The 17124-nt window shown below is 46.7% G+C and overlaps 1 protein-coding gene across 1 annotated transcript in view; it reads left to right on the plus strand.

The window, feature by feature from the left end:
- Positions 1 to 17124, plus strand: part of LOC119401758 (glutamate [NMDA] receptor subunit 1) — a 155157-nt gene that overhangs the window by 101430 nt on the left and 36603 nt on the right. The window contains exons 2-7 of the mRNA XM_037668723.2: positions 11008 to 11183; positions 13198 to 13444; positions 14357 to 14485; positions 15081 to 15257; positions 16261 to 16361; positions 16602 to 16714. Coding sequence (XP_037524651.1) covers positions 11026 to 11183; positions 13198 to 13444; positions 14357 to 14485; positions 15081 to 15257; positions 16261 to 16361; positions 16602 to 16714 — 925 coding nt within the window. The 5' untranslated portion in view covers positions 11008 to 11025. The remainder of the gene's footprint in view (positions 1 to 11007; positions 11184 to 13197; positions 13445 to 14356; positions 14486 to 15080; positions 15258 to 16260; positions 16362 to 16601; positions 16715 to 17124) is intronic.

Raw genomic sequence — 17124 nt, forward strand, 5'->3', positions numbered from 1 at the left:
CTTTCTGTGGCGGTCGTGCTTCGCTTGGAGACCCTTCGCATTTCATTTCCTTAAAAATTCAGCGAAAACAGCTCGAGGCAAAGATGATTGGCTAGAGAGCGGTTGAGAGGAAGGCTTCGGTGGCAGCAATACGCTGCGTTCTGTTTACGATCCGCGGATGCGCCGAAAAGACCCACTCGGCTTGAAAGGACAAGTCTTCCGGACAAGGAGTTCGAGGCCGGAGCCACTATTATATTTTCGTGGCATCCATATGCGAAAACAGCGTGCACTCGAAATCTATTACGACACAAAGGCTTCGGAGAGCACTTGGTGGTCTTTGCAGTAAACCAGATGCGTCTCCTTTGAATCTTGTCTTGCTTCTCTCTGAAAATATATATTTCGACAAACAGGAAGATCTCGCATTGCTGCCATCTTTTCACACCACCCTGAAAGCTTTGCCAACTTTCTTTTCTGTGAGCAACAACCGTTGCAGCTCGCGTTGTTTTGGCTGGAACAAGGACTTCGAAGATTCCTTGGGTACGTGACTCTGAATCATATTTCGATAGCACAAATAGGCTTTCTATGGCGCTGTTGTAACGGCCGCTTGAGCGTTGAAATCCATGGAAGAAAGAAAAATAAGTTGTAGCCACAATCTGTTGGCACTATCGTACAATAATAAAGGGGTCTTGATAGAGCAGTCGAAATGCTGGTATAGGAAAATAATCGGGCGAAATAAACGGATCGGAGTGGAAGAAGCGTTCCTGAGTAAAGGACGATGCGAAGAGACATTGAAGGCGGAGAAATTAATAATAATAATAATAATAATAATAATAATAATAATAATAATAATAATAATAATAATAATAATAATAATAATAATAATAATAATAATAATAATAATAACAATAATAATAATCAGCAGCAGCAGCAGTAGCTGCTGCGTCGCTCGAACGGCATCTGCGAACATTGATTGAAATGGCACCGTCGCGAGCGCTATCTCGACAGACATAACTAGACGACTCGTACACCCTTGTACTGAGTGCTGAGGAGTCACCGCGCACTTCGCGTTGAGACGACAGACAGCACGAAAACCGCTTCGCTCCCTGGAGCGGCCGTATTTCCTCACACCAGCGTTATGTAGGGTTACGTGAGATCGGATCCAAAAGAGTTACCTGCTAGTCTTACTTTGCATACCGTTCCAACTTGTTGCTGTCACATTCATTGCTTCGCCCCTGCGGCGACACTGTGACTTTTTTTTTAGCCTCCTTGCTCGCGACCTTTAGAGCCTCAACAGCTATTACGCTCACAGTCAACACTATACCCTACAGTAGCCAGCCGACAGCAAACCATTCCCAACATTACCAAGGGCTAAACAATGCTAGCAAGCGCTGGAAGCGCGTTCGCGTACCCTAAAGAGCACAGCAGCGCAACTTCCGGCGGAAACGTCATGCATGACGTCCTTCGTAGAGCCGCACGTCACTGTGTCACGTGACACTCCCGAATGTGACGACGACCGGAAGTTCTACTGATGCGATCTTTAGGGTGGGGAAACAGGCAGCGCTGGAATTATGCGAGTGAATACGATATGCTTCACACAAGCTATACACTTTTCGCAGCAGTGCACATCCGAACGTTCACGCATTGAGGACTGCCAGCTGCCTCGCGCACCACTTTTCCCTAGGGCTTGCTACTTTTCCTTCTTTTCCTAATGCCCCCATCGAGGCTCCCCGCCTCTTCTACATTTGCGGCGGAATGCAGACTGCAGAATAGGCACAACAATGGCCAACAGAATAGGCCAACAGATAATGAAGCCATGAAAGACATAGGGGACGTCACGTGTAGCTTTTAATCGAAGTGTGGTGATTGCTCCGATAAAGAAGCCTCTTGTGTTTTCCTCGGCTGCATTGTGTGTTGGCTTTGTGTGGTTGTGCGTAACACGCACACACACACACACACACACACACAAAATTCGGCAGATGCCACGCACTGTGGGAATCGATGTAATGCGAAGCAGCCAGCAAAGAGCTGCATACATCGCCTTGTTTGTCTTTGAGCCAAATGAAATCATTCATACCATGGCATCTAGTCCACCATATATCGCATGTTTTCCATGCACGCATGCATGCACAATCTAGTGTACACCATGCCAATGAAACGCATATTCTGGTATATAAATGCATGACCTGTCGTTTATGTTCATCACGCACTCGTGTCATGCCATACCAATTTTGGTATATATCACGTTAACAAAACGTACGGAAGCGCACCATGACCGTGGCATGTAAATCATACCGTACATGACATGCATAACATGATTCGCATTTTAAGACCTCTCATTTAAATTCGTCATACAGTCACATCGCGCAATACCAATTTTGGTGTATATCAAAGAAGCGAAATGGCCGCGAGAGCACCATGAGTAGAACATGTAAATCATGTCATACATGGCATGCATGTCATAGTTTTCAAGTTACCACCTGTTATTCATGTTCTTCGTACAGTCACATCGCGCAATACCAATTTTGGTGCATATCAATCTAGCGAAATGGCCACGAGTGCGACATGAGCATGGCATGTAAATAATGTCGTACATTTCATGCATGCCATGATTACCACCTTTCATTTACGTTCGTCATACAGTGGCGTCGCGCAATGCCAATTTTGGTGTATACCAAGCTAGCGAAACGGCCGGGAATACACCATGAGCGCGGCATATATATCATGACATACATAACCTGCATGTCATGATTTCCATGTTACCACCTCTCATTTACGTTCGTCATGCAGTCGCGCCGCGCAATACCAATTTTGGTGTATGTCAAGCTAACGAAGCGGCCGCGAATGCATCATGAGCGTGGCAAATAAATCATGACATACATGACATGCATGTCATAGTTTTCATCTTACCAACTGTTATTCATGTTCCTCATACAGTCACATCGCGCAATACCAATCTTGGTGTATATCAATCTACTGAAACGACCGCTAGCGCATCATGAGCGTGGCATGTAAATCAGGTCGTACATGACTTGCATGTCATGATTTTTATGTTACCACGTCTCACTTACGTTCGTCATACAGTCGTGTCGCGTAACACCAATTTTGGTGTATATCACGCAAGCGAAACGGACGCGAATGCACCATGAGCGTGGCATGTAAATCATGACATACATGTCATGGATGTCATGGTTTTCATGCTACCACCTGTTATTCATGTTCTTCATAAAGTCACATCGCACAATACCAATTTTGGTGTATATCAATCTAGCGAAACGGCCGCGAGTGCGCCATGAGCGTGGCATGTAAATCATGTAATACATGACACGCATATCATGATTTTCATGTTACCACGTGTCAGTTATGTTCGTCATACAGAAATGTCTCGTCATACCAGTTTTCGTACGTATCCCTTCATTTAAACGGCCGCGAGCGCTCCGAAACCATGTCATGTAAATCATGCTGCACATGACATGCGCGTCATGATTTGCATGTTAGGACCTGTCATTATGTTCGTCATGAACTCTTGTCACGCCGTACCAATTTTGGTATATATGAAATTAACGGAACGGCCGCAAGAGCCCAATGGCCGTGGAATGTAAATCATGCTGTTCATGACATGCGTGTCATGATTTTCATGATATGATCTGTCATTTATGTTCGTGATAAGGCCATGTTATGACACATCAATTTTGGTATACATCCAATTAACGGAACGGCCAGGGAGCCCAAAGGCCGTGGAATGTAAATCATGCTGTTCATGACATGCGTGTCATGATTTTCATGATATGACCTGTCATTTATGTTCTTACTAAGGCCATGTTATGACACACCAATTTTGGTATATGCGATTAACGAAACGGCCAGGAGAGCACAAAGTCGTAGGCGGCTAGATAGATAGATAGATAGATAGATAGATAGATAGATAGATAGATAGATAGATAGATAGATAGATAGATAGATAGATAGATAGATAGATAGATAGATAGATAGATAGATAGATAGATAGATAGATACGCTCAAAGTCGCAGAAGTTCGCTAAGAAATGCTTCGCATTTAAAAACAGGCTTCTCGATCCTTTTCTTTCCCGAATTTAGCATAGGACAAGACAGTGGGGAAGATAGGGAGAACAGGACGTAACAGCAAGTCCGTGACCTATAATAGCGGGCGCTCGTACCGCCAAACAAGGACACTCGACGTGCCGTCCCAGCGCCCTCTAGCGAGACCAGGCGGAGGCGATCGGGCTCAGTTTTCTCGATCTCGCCGGAGCTGACGTGGAAGGCGCGAGCGCGCTTTTTTCGCCCCATTTGCGCGAGGCCCTTGTTAGCTCTCGCGTTACTAAATCCGTGCTGCGTTGTCGAGGCTCGCGAGCGTAAAGCCAGCGCACGCCGTTTTATGTCTTCTTAGCTTTGCATTTAAACTTTCATCGCGCTCGTCTTCATTAAGGCTCACTCTTTCACGGGAAGACTGAGTAAGAACCAAGCTGTTACCCATTACGGCGACATGCATTTCTCCCCAATTTAGCGTCAGTGTTGCCAGGTCGCCAAGACGAAATATAGCCCAAAAAATTGGGAAGACTAGCCAAAAAGTAACAAACTTGAGCCAAGGGCAGAGAAAGCAGCCAAAGACAGTATAGGCGGTTCGCAAAATGAAATCCCATGCAACAATTTTACCCGAGTAACAAAATACTTTGCTTTTGCGTAATGAAAGTGCCGAATTCTAGCTTAGGAGCCGGAAACGCGCATTTGCAGCCATGTTTTCACACCGCATAGTCGAATGCCAGCGGCTGCGACGTTACCAGACATTGATAACTGGGCTCAAATCGAGGGTACAAGAACGTAGCCAAGACGTTTTTTTCTCTTGCGTAACCGGCCGAAAGAAAGTAGCCAAATTGGCGCTAAGTAGCCAAACCTAGCCACCCTGTTTAGCATATTCCTGCCGCACCCTCACCCCCTTCCCCTCTATTTGTGAGTGGTGAATGGTAAGCGGTGCTGTTTTAGCTACCAGCATTGGCAAGCAATGGCTACTACAAGCTAAATTATGGCGAATGTCGGCTATTTTTGGCTGACACTGCCTAAATGAAGCATAATATCGGGCGATGTTGGCTATGCGAATCTTTTGTCAGCGCATCTCACCGTGATCACGATGCCCGCAACATGGTGGCTATGACATTTCGTAGTTTCCATCGTTGTTTCTAATATAGCGATGCATGTCCTTCGAGGTTGTGTTCATTATCACTGTATATAGATATATAGATGTGCTCCGCAAGAACCAATTGGGGCGCAGAAATTAACGCTTATTCACGTTTCAGTTTGTGTTATTGAGAAGCGAGACAATCGTAACAACACCAAGTGTTACATGTAATTCCAGGGGGACACAGAATTTTCATTGCGCCGCAAACATCCTGCAATAAAGAAATGGCAGCAATATTTTTTTATTAAATTGTTAAAGAAAAATATATTCAAGCAGACCCAACCCGAGCTCATTGTATGCGTGAGAGCGTACGGCATCCGACACATATCACGACGCTCACATTGTTTTTATGTTTTTGTTCAACGTGTACCTCATTTGCCACTGTCATGACGGCTAGAATTTGACAATGAATGCTACAGTGTGACACTTAACTAAAAGGTTGCAGCTGCGTGGAATTTCCGCAGACAATTCCATCACCATACTGAGATTTGAAGAATGAAACGTAGCTGTTATAAAAGCAAACAATCAACATAAACAAACATTATTCACTGCTTACCATCATTTAGCCAACACATGACAACACTATCTGAGATTCACAGTTGTGTGTGTGTGTGAGAGAAAATTCTTTTATAAAGAACACAGAATTCTGCTGGCGTCTATAAAGAGGCCTACATGCTACTCTATATTGAGGACAGAAAGGCCCTAGGAGGAGGAGGGCAACAGAAGAGCTAGCGCTAGCAAAACATTCACGATCATGTAGCCACAATATTTTTTCTCGTCATCTTCGTCCCTGTCATTCACTTCCGCGCTGTTCGTGAATTATGCAGAGCCAACTTTTCCAACTACACACCCTACTCATTTAGCCACATTTCACCTCCATAAGCCAGCATCGTGCCATCATTCAGCCAAAATGAGCGAGAACAGGGCGACGTTACCCGTCATTTAGCCTACATCAGCCTGCGCTAACGAATGCTGTTAGCATACGAAGAAACAGGGCGCTGACAGTATGCGCGTAAATACGGTAGGGCCAGAACACCGGTCGTGGCACTTCACAAATCAAGGGGTAAGGATTGCGCTTAGATAAGCTTTCGCACGTCAAAAGCAGGTCAACGCGAGCGTTTTCGGGGCAGCCGCGCTGATTTCTAACCTGGCAAAACAAAACGCATCAGCAGCGACTCGTACCCCGCGCAACGCTGCACAGTATTATTCGTACAGATCCAGTTACAGGCGCGTCGCGAAGAGACGGAGCGGCGCTCGGGGATCTGAGCCGCGCGCAGATCCCCTCCTCCTCATCACTGGCGACAGGCCCCGCCAGAGTCCCTTCCTCGCCGTTCGGTTGGCCGACCATTCCTCCTGGAGAGTAAGGAGAAAGTGAAGACGGAGGCCTTCGTCCAAGCCCTAGTAGGCTGCTCGATTCTTACTGCGAGAGGCCGCCGCGGCCATATGGCGCTCCTATCGGCGGCTGTCTGTTGGCCGCGTCCCATTCCGTGTACACTTGGGAGGCTTTGCGTCAACAACGGTTCTTGGCTCGCGGTTCGCGTGTCACACGCCCTTGTTGTCCATTGTGTCTGTATAGCTTCCGCAGCCCGCCCCCACCTTCAGCCAATCTCTAGCACCTTTTTTCCCGCCTCATAAGCCTTCCCCCTCCCTGCCGCCCCTCTGAAACGCCACCGCTGTTGTCTCTGTAGAACGGTGCAGCATTGAGTAAGCTGTACCTCCTATTATCAAAGTCCGGTAACCTTCCTAAAGGGACCCTAAAGTGAAACACTCAGACAGTTTAGACAAATAAATTACTCGTTCATAATTATATTGTCATTAATTTCGTCATCGTAGGTTAATTATCACAAGAGGAAATGAAGGTCAAGGCATCGTGTTTGATATTCACGCCGAAACTTCAGCACCTGAATGTCAACGTCACGTCACGAATTCCAGACTTATTTGCATATTTTGGACATATTCGTAGAACCAAATTTTCGGAAACTTGCTGTGTAAATAGCTTGTGTCCCTCAGAATGCAGCGTAAACAATTCTTACCGGTAAACTATTACGTAGGCCCTAGCAGACACCTTCAATATTTATGACGTCACGATTAGATGGTGCGGCAAACTCAAGATGGCGGGGCCACCTACATTTTCTTTTCGCGCCTTTACCGAGCGTCTTCTCGCGGTAAGAGTGCTGCTTCTGGTATTGTGAAATTGTAGTTTACTGATACGAGAAAAATCGTTTTTCTCTTTAGTGTCCCTTAATGAGGAGAACTGCAACTAGTTGGTGCATTCTCGAAAGCCGAACTTACGTCAAGGGCATCAGGAGGCAACGGTTATACCACGTGATGTAACTACGACACTCAGCAAGCTGACTTTAGCCACCTCCCCATGCCTGTCTCTCGTCGTACTTTGTCCTCTTCTTTCAGTAACATTGTATAAGCTGCCGGAATTACTGAGCATGAAGTGCATGAAGCTATACGTGCAGCTTCCTACACTCCGAACAAAGTATGCATCATTCTAGAGATTCACCTCACATAACAACGATGACAACTCATCAGTCTCGTCTTCGTGGACGCGAAAGATTGCTGCCAACAATTTGCTTCCGAAAATTAAAATAAAGAAGTTATGTGACACTTAAATCTAGAACCGGTTTGTACAAATATAGCTACTTTCCTTCAACAATTGAAGGTTGGAATGCATTGCCCGGAATTTTTTGCGCTTTGCCAATGACCGATTTTCTGTGTGCGATTGACCTGTGATGTCGCCACTCCTGCTAATCACATGATGACCTGCAGTATGTAGAATTAAATAAATAAAATATGTGAGCCCACGAGACCGTTCACGCATGCATCGTTGGGGCCCTCGTATTCCCTAAAGTGTAAAGGCTCGTACCCATTACCTGTGGCACTCGAAGGTTGGCAAAAAAATGTGGAGTTCACTCAGACTCACTCATGAAATATGTTTTGCCCTTAGGGCTCACTCGGACTCAGACTACCCAAAATTTTCCTCAGTCGAACTCACTCGGACTCAGACTCACTGAATTTTTTCTCAACCGGACTCACTCGGACTTGACTCACGAAAATATTACTCAGCATGACTCACTCAGACTCAGACTAACGACTCGATCTGCGTCTGAGTGAGTCTGTGTAAGTGGACTCATGAGTGAGTTTGCCTATCTATAGTGGTATTTGTCCAGCCGTTCTGATGATGGCAGGGTCGACAGGTTGCGAAAAACTGACGAATTCGGTAGCCTCCTGATTATAGTGGCCGCTGCTGATGAGGTTAATAACGCAGGGGTATTGTCGGTACAGTTACCTTACTAAGGCTGTGGGGGTACGCAGCCAGGGTGGGGACAGGGCGCCATACGATAAATATTGCACGCGGAGTAGTGATTTATGATAAATGAAAGTGGGCGTGCAAACACGTACGCAAGAAATCAAAACAACACAAATGCCGACAATCAACTGAAAAGGCGCACTGCGCGGGAAAAGAAAATATGCACAAAAGCCTGTCTGCACGTGCGCATGTATGAAGCGCCACCTGTTAATCATTAACAGCTGGTTACCATTAATATCAACAGCTTCTTAATCATTAACAGCTGTTAAACATTAAGCTCTTAACGTTAAGCTGTTAAGCGTCAGCGCCTGTGTTGTGCATATAATGGTTCGTTTGTCCGTGTTTTTTTTTTTTTTTTTTCGCTACTGTTCTCAAGTTTAACAGGTGGCGCTCCATAGCTGCGCATGCGCGGATAAGATTATGTGTTTATTTTATTTCCACCGCAGTACGCCTTTTTATTTGGTAGGCGACGTTTGTCTTGTTTTGGGGAGCTGTTCTGGGCATTATAGAATCCCGCCATTGGTCGACCATTGGCCCAGACGGCTGCTACGGCATCTATGACTGGCTTAAAATGCCGCCATTACGAAATGTGACAATATGGCGGAATCTGTCAGTGTTCAGAATAGCACCCTTCAGTTCTTTTCTGTTGACTGCCTTTGCACGCCTATACCTTCTTTTATTATCGTGAAGAAGTGATAAGCAGTTGACTGAACAAGAAACGTCGCAAAAGTCAACGTTTCCGCAGGGAGACTTATCCTAACTCCTCCGGACTCTCGACTCTCGCTTGACATTTTACGATCATCCATCGACGGTTCTTGCACTACGTTTCTAGCATCGGAAACAGCGCTCTGAATTGAGCATATCACTATGCATATAAGACAAGTCTTCGATATCAAAGGGTGCGGCACTGGTTGATGTACACAGTTCTCGTCATCAAACACAACCGTGCCTGGTCACGTATCACGAACCGTTCACAAAACACTACACAAGTCTGCGAATGCTGTGCCTTCCCTGTATTGGGCGCGACCCCCGCCCTGTCTCTTTCACGATAGTGCACCGTATTATAGAAACAGAGGGTGAGGCACTTTTCTTCTCCTCGACTTTTCTTTTGTATACCGCATGAAACTTCCTGCATGGACTTTATTTCATCGTGACCTCCTTTACCCAGCGGCTTTCTTGTTCCAACAACAACTCAATCAGGCATGGCACTCCGAAGAAAAAGCCGCCTGCTTCATTCAAGTTTCTTTCTTTCTTTCTTTCTTTCTTTCTTTCTCCTGCTTCTTTCTTGCGCGCACCGTTCACTGATTCTGAGTGGTGGACCTTAGACATCCGGTCGCGATGTTCTTTTCTTCCGGTAGACGGACAGCTAAGATTGCTTATTCGACGTGCGTTCTCATGCGCCGCTCCGTGCAGGTGTCCGCCACCCGGGGATGGGTCAAACAAACCGACCTGTATTGTTTGGGAGCGCGATCGAGGATTGAAGCGTGCCCCTAGTGTTTTTGCTTGTTAAGTCACTCTCTCCATCTTTTGTATACGCTCGATACATCGTATCTTCCGAAGGGTCTACACAGGGTTCAAAGAACCGTCGCTGTCTCCATTGTCCAGCGCTCGGCACATATATTTCCCGCGTCGGCTGTCTTCCGGATGTTCTTATGAATCGTTTATTTGCAGCATTCTTCACGGCTGCTGCCCTCGTGTATTCATTGAACTTGTTTGTTATTCTGTCACTCTATGTTTGCGTGTGTGTTTTCATGTTAAACGCGCGCGTGGTGTGTGTGTGTGTCTTCATGCGTTTATATCATAATTCCTACAATACGGTTAAAAGACTACAAATAATTCCCCCGATACCAGCCTTGGTTTCATTGTCTGTTGCTGTTCATTACCTTAAATTCTCCTTCTTTTCTTCATGTGTAGCTACGCGAGTAACGGAAAATGATCCTCTTGCTACCTTCATTCATTCCATGATTGCACCTAGTAGTTGATGATGTCAGCCGAAACATGACGCTGCCATCGAAACTCACAGGGTCCCGTATGCACTCACCTAAGACGACTGGAAGGCGAAAGCCATCTTCTTTTTCTTCTCGGTGTACTGTTCCTGCCCTGCCACCCTCCGAGAGCTCTCTGCGCCTAACGTGATTTTCCACTGCCTCCAGAATCGGAGGCAGCTCACCTGGTTTTGCACTGCCTGCGTAGCTTGGTCCACCTTTGACCAAACTACGATGTCGTGTGATGACGTCATCATGTGTCGTGACGTCACGATGACGTCACAAATTCTGATTATCTGTGACGTCATGGTGATGTCATCACGTGATGATTTTTTTTTTCATCAGTCGTGTGGACGCCGCCGACGGGGGACGCCGGTCAATTTTTGCCTTTGATGAGGCATCAAAGGCTCTCGCCTTAATATATTCTGTGTTCCGTAAAATGGTCATATAGAAGAAGCCTTTCTGTGTGAAGACAGCGGGCCCTGGTTTCGTTTCCCAAACATTGACTGAGCCATTCGATCTCTGGTTTTGCAGCGTGGCCGGCGGTTTCCGATGGCTGGCCGAGGGCGCCGTCCGACCTGGGGCGCCCCCTCGACGCTTCGCAGAGGGGCTGGCAACAGGGGGACGACGACACAACAGGGCCGCCTACCCGTGTGGTTGCTGCTACTGCTGCTGACACTACACCTCGCCTCGCTCGTCGCCACGCAGAGGTACGAACCCTTACGCAGCCGTGTCCGTGAATAGGGAGACGTTAGAACAGATTCGAATATCTTTTCACGGCAAGTTCTTGCTCCGACTACTGAGTGCAGCACCGAATACTATCTTCCAGCCCAGAAAAGACAGATTTGTTATTTCGGCGCGAACATGACGGATTAATAGGAACATGAAAGATAATTGACAACGTTTACATTCATTGAAACGTGAACATTCCCTACATCAAACGCTTTATACTTCCTTCTAACGTGTACCCGCTGCAGTGGTATAGTGTTTATGGTGCTTGACTGCTGACCGGAAGGTCGCAGGAGCGAATCCCGACCGCGGCGGTCGCATTTCTATGGAGGTGAAACGCTAGAGGTCGGTGTACTTAGGTTTAGCTGCACGGTAAAGAACTCCAGGTGGTCGAAATTTCCGGAGCCCTCCACTACGGTGTCGCTCATAATAATGTCGTGGTTTGGGGATGTGAAACCCCTGAAATTTTAATTACTATTCCTTCTTACGTGTACCATGTGTTCCATCTTGATGTGCTTTCTGGGGGTGTTGTGGCTGTTGGGCCCAAATTGCGTCTAGAAGACTTTTCTTTCTTCAAGCGGAACTTTCGTATGACTCGCCAAATAATCACAAACATTAAAAAATGTAGAGTGCGACGCCTGATTTATCTTACAGGACTTAAAAGACAATCGCTTGGGACACTTTAAGGAAACACAAATAACAGCTGTCTTTTTTTTAACATTAGAGCTACACGAACTTCTTTATATTATACACAAAGTCCTTTATAGAATGTAGCATCTTTGAAACAAGAGACAGCGCCCCCACCATAGATGTCCTGGTACGAGAGACATCGCCACAGCATTTGTGGTGTTATTGGCGCCTCCGTCTATGTTTTAGTCTACCATCGGTGTTTTCCGTTCGTGAAAGCCTACTTCGAGCTCAAGACACGTGTATTGTGTCTAGGAGTCAAACTGGAGTTATTTCGGGGCAACTCTTCAACAGTTGCCACACGCAAGAGGTCGTTGCCGACGTGTAATTAATCGAGACAGAGACGAACGGAACACAATACCTTCGAGGACGGCACCCGAAATTGGGTTTCAATTTCGAGCCAGTGGCTCTCGCCGCAGGGGTAAGCCGACAAACCTTTGTGTCGCTGAAAGCCAGCGCCGGCAATACAGCGTAGCACCGGTATATGAAAGCGTCGAGGTTTGAAAGCATAATGGGAACATCCAGAAGGGACAACTCTTGGCAAGCGCAGTGCCAGGCTATTGGCTAAGCCCTGCGGGGACGCCACCATGACGTCACGCCTAGCAATGTATAGATCTCATCAGACACAGCCGCCGCGGGCGAAGGACGGCGAAGCAATAAGACTTTCTTGCAGCGTAGTTGGTTCATAGCGATGGTGGTGTAATGCGCAAGCACAAAGGAGGGAAGAAAGAACGCGGACTTCCAACTTTTTACTTCATGAAAACATCAAGCCAAACGCGTGTCATTAACATATATATTCAGGTCAGGTTCTCGAAAACTGTAATTTTACGTGCTGGTCATGAGGGGCGGCTACCGTCCCCCATAATACCCCCTTTTTGCACTCACTGCGTTCTGATCGCAAGGGTCTCAGTCAGGTCAGAGAGGGTCAGAAAGAGGCTCCCTCCCCCCTTGATGGAGACCCATGCGCCCACCTGGGTTAGCTATCATGGCTGTTCAGCTACTGAGCTGCCAGCACCTTCATCATCAACGCGAAAGACCACTTGCCCTAATTACTGTCGCTGATGATGCTTCTGGAAAACTGAGTAGCCATGATGATGACGGTAAAGGTGGCGATGCTAGTTCTCAGTTCCCCAGCATATGACACACCAGCTCTTTCGAGTTACTGCACCCATTCTAGCCTAAAAAGAATTTCTTCTGTTGTGTGTAAGAGAGGGTTGTATCTTTAGCCACCCGGTGGCTCCACCTTTTGGCGTAGTCAAACAAAGCACGCTAAGCCTAACGTGATAGTACATATGCCCTCTACTGCAGCTCTACCGCGGCGGCGGCAGTGTCGCCACCATCCGTGGGGGCTCTGTTCCGGCGGCGGCAGCAGGCGCAGCCCATCTTCCACATCGGCGCCGTGGTGAACCCTCCAGACAGCACCAGCTACTTCGCGCAAGCCATAGAGGATGCCGTCTCCGAGCACGGCATCACCCTCTACGCACAGACGGTCCACATGAACTCAAACCCCATACGCATAGCACAGAGCGTCTGCGAAAACCTCATCTCCTCACAGGTACGTACTCTGAAGCCCTGAAACAAGGCCCTTTTTTCTCCGTACACTTATTATACATTTAGGAGTACAATAAACCGGGCTAGTTAGTATTCATTCATTATGTAACCAGTTGAGAGTCAGCGCTGTGTCCTGTCGTATGTGTGCCTTCGAAAGTTTTCCTGTCCTTTTCGTGCTGTTACATAATGCATGATATATTGTTTTGTCAAAGAAAGCGAGTAACGGTTTGTTTGGAAAGATAACGAAACTATACGCATGTAACTCTCTACCGTTGCAAGGTTAGACTGTGATACGAGCATTTCAGGAGGGCGCCCTTCCAGATGCCGGGACCTTGCTCTTAAAATTGTGCTTCATGAGCAGCGTAGGGAGGCGCTGGCTTTCATGTCACATCTGTAATACCGAGTGCTGCCAAGCGAGGTTTCATAACTTATAGTATCGTATTCTCAAACTATCATTCACACGAAGCTCTTCCTCGGCTCAGTGAAGATGCTGATGATGATCTTTAATGGCATGCCCTTTGAGATGGGTTGGCGAGGAGCAGTTGCCTAACCTGTTCTACAGCCTGTAAATATTTTTCACAATCAAGTGTTGCTTCAAGAAAGCTGTGCCCGCCTTTCGACAGAAAAAGACGCCACGCTTTCCAACAGTAGCCATGTAGGGTCAATCAAGAGCAGTGACCACGTCTGTCGATCGGCGGCGCTGCCACCGGTACAGGTGGAGGTCTGAGTGACATATAAAAGCAATAATGGGAACAGGTTCTGGCTTCAATACCCTGTTCAGTGCAACGCCTAGTACACACTACCTATGCTAGTTCTCTATACGTCCCCTTTATAAGTCGACTTTCGGGGACCACCTACAGTGACGTCATGCAGCCCGGTCAGTGAACATGAAGTGCTAATTTGTTGTCATTCGCAGGTGTTTGCTGTCGTGATCAGTCACCCGGTGTCCGGCGAACTGTCTCCCGCCGCCGTGTCGTACACATGCGGCTTCTACAACGTACCTGTCATCGGCATCAGCTCCAGGCACAGCTCCCTCTCCGACAAAGTGAGTGAGTGAGTGAGTGAGTGAGTGAGTGAGTGAGTGAGTGAGTGAGTGAGTGAGTGAGTGAGTGAGTGAGTGAGTGAGTGAGTGAGTGAGTGAGTGAGTGAGTGAGTGAGTGAGTGAGTGAGTGAGTGAGTGAGTGAGTGAGTGAGTGAGTGAGTGAGTGAGTGAGTGAGTGAGTGAGTGAGTGAGTGAGTGAGTGAGTGAGTGAGTGAGTGAGTGAGTGAGTAATATGGCACGGATTTTCGCCAGTAGGTCAGTGGATCGCAAAGATAAAATAAGGCAGAGCTCATCTACAATAACTATCCAATGCCTATCCAATTGTCAAGCGGTCTGAAAAATCTGAGGGGGCTGCTCACATTAATAATAACTAATTCGCACCATGATCGAGGGGTGACAGTCATCTTGTCCTAGTTTCGCATTGATGACTATACATACTCGTCTACTTGCAATTCAAGCAAGCTGCACCGGGAGAGCAACAAGTTTTATCGGCTTTGACAGCGATATGTAAACCTCCACATGTATGTAAACCTCTAAACTCGCCTGCCTACACGAGATGCATAGAAATATTCGTTTCTCTTTCTTCCATCAATGGCAGAACCTGCACAGGACGTTCCTTCGCACGGTGCCCCCGTACTCTCAGCAGGCCGACGTTTGGGTGGAGCTCTTGCAGTTCCTCAAGTACCGCTGCGTGGTCTTCATCCACAGCTCGGACAACGACGGCCGTGCCACGCTGGGACGATTCCAGAACAAAGCCGAGCCTCAGGGCATCAAGGTATACATACGACACACTCACTAGCAAACAGCGTAAACATGCCATCGAACTGATGGAAGCACAATGTGCAACAAAAGTTGTTTGTTCAGGGCCTTAGACTGGCCGGGCAACACTTCGATGTGTGAGCCCAGCTTTGGTGGGTCAGCTTTAAAGGGTTCTTGACGTCACGTGGTGATGCTGTCGGTACCTGTAATCTGTCACAGAAGACTCCGGAAAGTGGGGGAGCACATACACTCAATGGCCTTGTTCACTCCCTTTCCACAGTCTTCTTTCGCAGATGACAGGCACCGGTAGGGGATACTACGTGGCGTCGACAACTAACTCTTTAAAGCTAAACCACGGAGGCTGATTGGGCGCCTGTTGGTAAAGATGGGTCCACCTATCGAAATGACGCCCAGTGAGTTTGAGGCGCATTATCTCTGTTAAAACAACTTTTCTTCCAACTGGTAAACAAGGCACATATAGCACAAGGGAAACTGCGATCTACGTAGCTCTCTCTCTTTTTTTCTTACATAGTCGTTCACGATCACTAAAAGAGTAGAGCGGAAAACGACGAACACAGAAAGGGAGGGTGGACAACAGACTAGCGCTTCGTCGTTTTTCGTCGCTGTTCGTCGTCTTCGCCCTAATATATGTTATTATCGATAGCGAACTAGCGAAACTGTCTTTTTCATTATAGTCGTTCACGTACGCTCAGTTAATATGTTTTCGCGATTGTCTCTTCTTCTTTTAAATTAACATGTTTTCACTGGTGCTAACGATTACGTTTACAACTCCTTTTCGCACTAGAAATTGCCTGCATACCTCTTTACCAGTTTCTAAGAGTGCCGGTACTGCCCAAAAGAGTACGTTGTTAGGGTGTACAGAGTCGATTACAAATATCCCAAGCAATCTATAGTACATACTAGCCGACAAGAGTTTCTTCCAGTACGTCAATAGAATATGAGAGGGCGAGTAACGTGTTTTTGAGAATTTAGTCTTCCTCCTGTTTTCTTTGTCTCAGCTCGAACGAGTCATCGAATACGAACCAGGCATCACCGACATAACGCAAGAGCTGGAAGAAACCAAGGAACTTCACTGCCGGGTGTTTGTACTCTACGCAACGTGAGTTTCCCAAATACATCTAATATATTTAAATTTCTAGCGTCAGTAAGGGTTCGATTTTAAAAAGTTCCAGCAGAAAATTCTGCTGAATTAGCTGAAACTGATTACACGTTCAAGTGGAACCGAAGGGTTCACTCAGAAAACAACAAAAAACGAAGTCAAGGAGGCTTTGGGGAGAATTAACGCTTCTCTTAATTGCAAACATAAATCGTCTATAACGAACCTTCATTTATGTTACAGTGCAGAAGATGCGACGGGAATATATTCCGAAGTGGCCTTTTTGAACATGACAAGTCCCGGCTATGTCTGGATTGTGTCCGAACAAGCCCTCAGAGCGCCGAATGTGCCCGACGGTAAGATATGTTCTATAGAGCACGTGAATGTAATAAAATCTGTACAAGGTTGAGGACTGAAGTGTGATTTTGGCATTCGCATACATTTAAAAATGGCTAGCCCTTATCAAGCATCGATCTGATTGTGTCATTCAAAGAGCCAAAGGAAAATAAAGGCTTGGACATTAGCCAACGTAGTTTAGCATAGTTTAGTTGTTTAAACTACCTCACAGGCCCTATAGGTGAGGCATTGCGTGTGCGTCGGGAGCAATCATGAAAAGAGCCTACGTGTGTACTATAGGAGAGCTTCGGAAGCACCGGCAAGGTAAATGCGGCGAAGACACTGTTAGTGTTCTTTTGTTTTGTTGCAGCTGTGCACACCGTTTACATCTTAACACGTAGAACTTCAAGCTCGATAAGTAGCTTGACAC

The sequence above is a fragment of the Rhipicephalus sanguineus genome, chromosome 8 (assembly GCF_013339695.2).
Source record: "Rhipicephalus sanguineus isolate Rsan-2018 chromosome 8, BIME_Rsan_1.4, whole genome shotgun sequence".
In the NCBI taxonomy this organism is placed as follows: domain Eukaryota; kingdom Metazoa; phylum Arthropoda; class Arachnida; order Ixodida; family Ixodidae; genus Rhipicephalus; species Rhipicephalus sanguineus.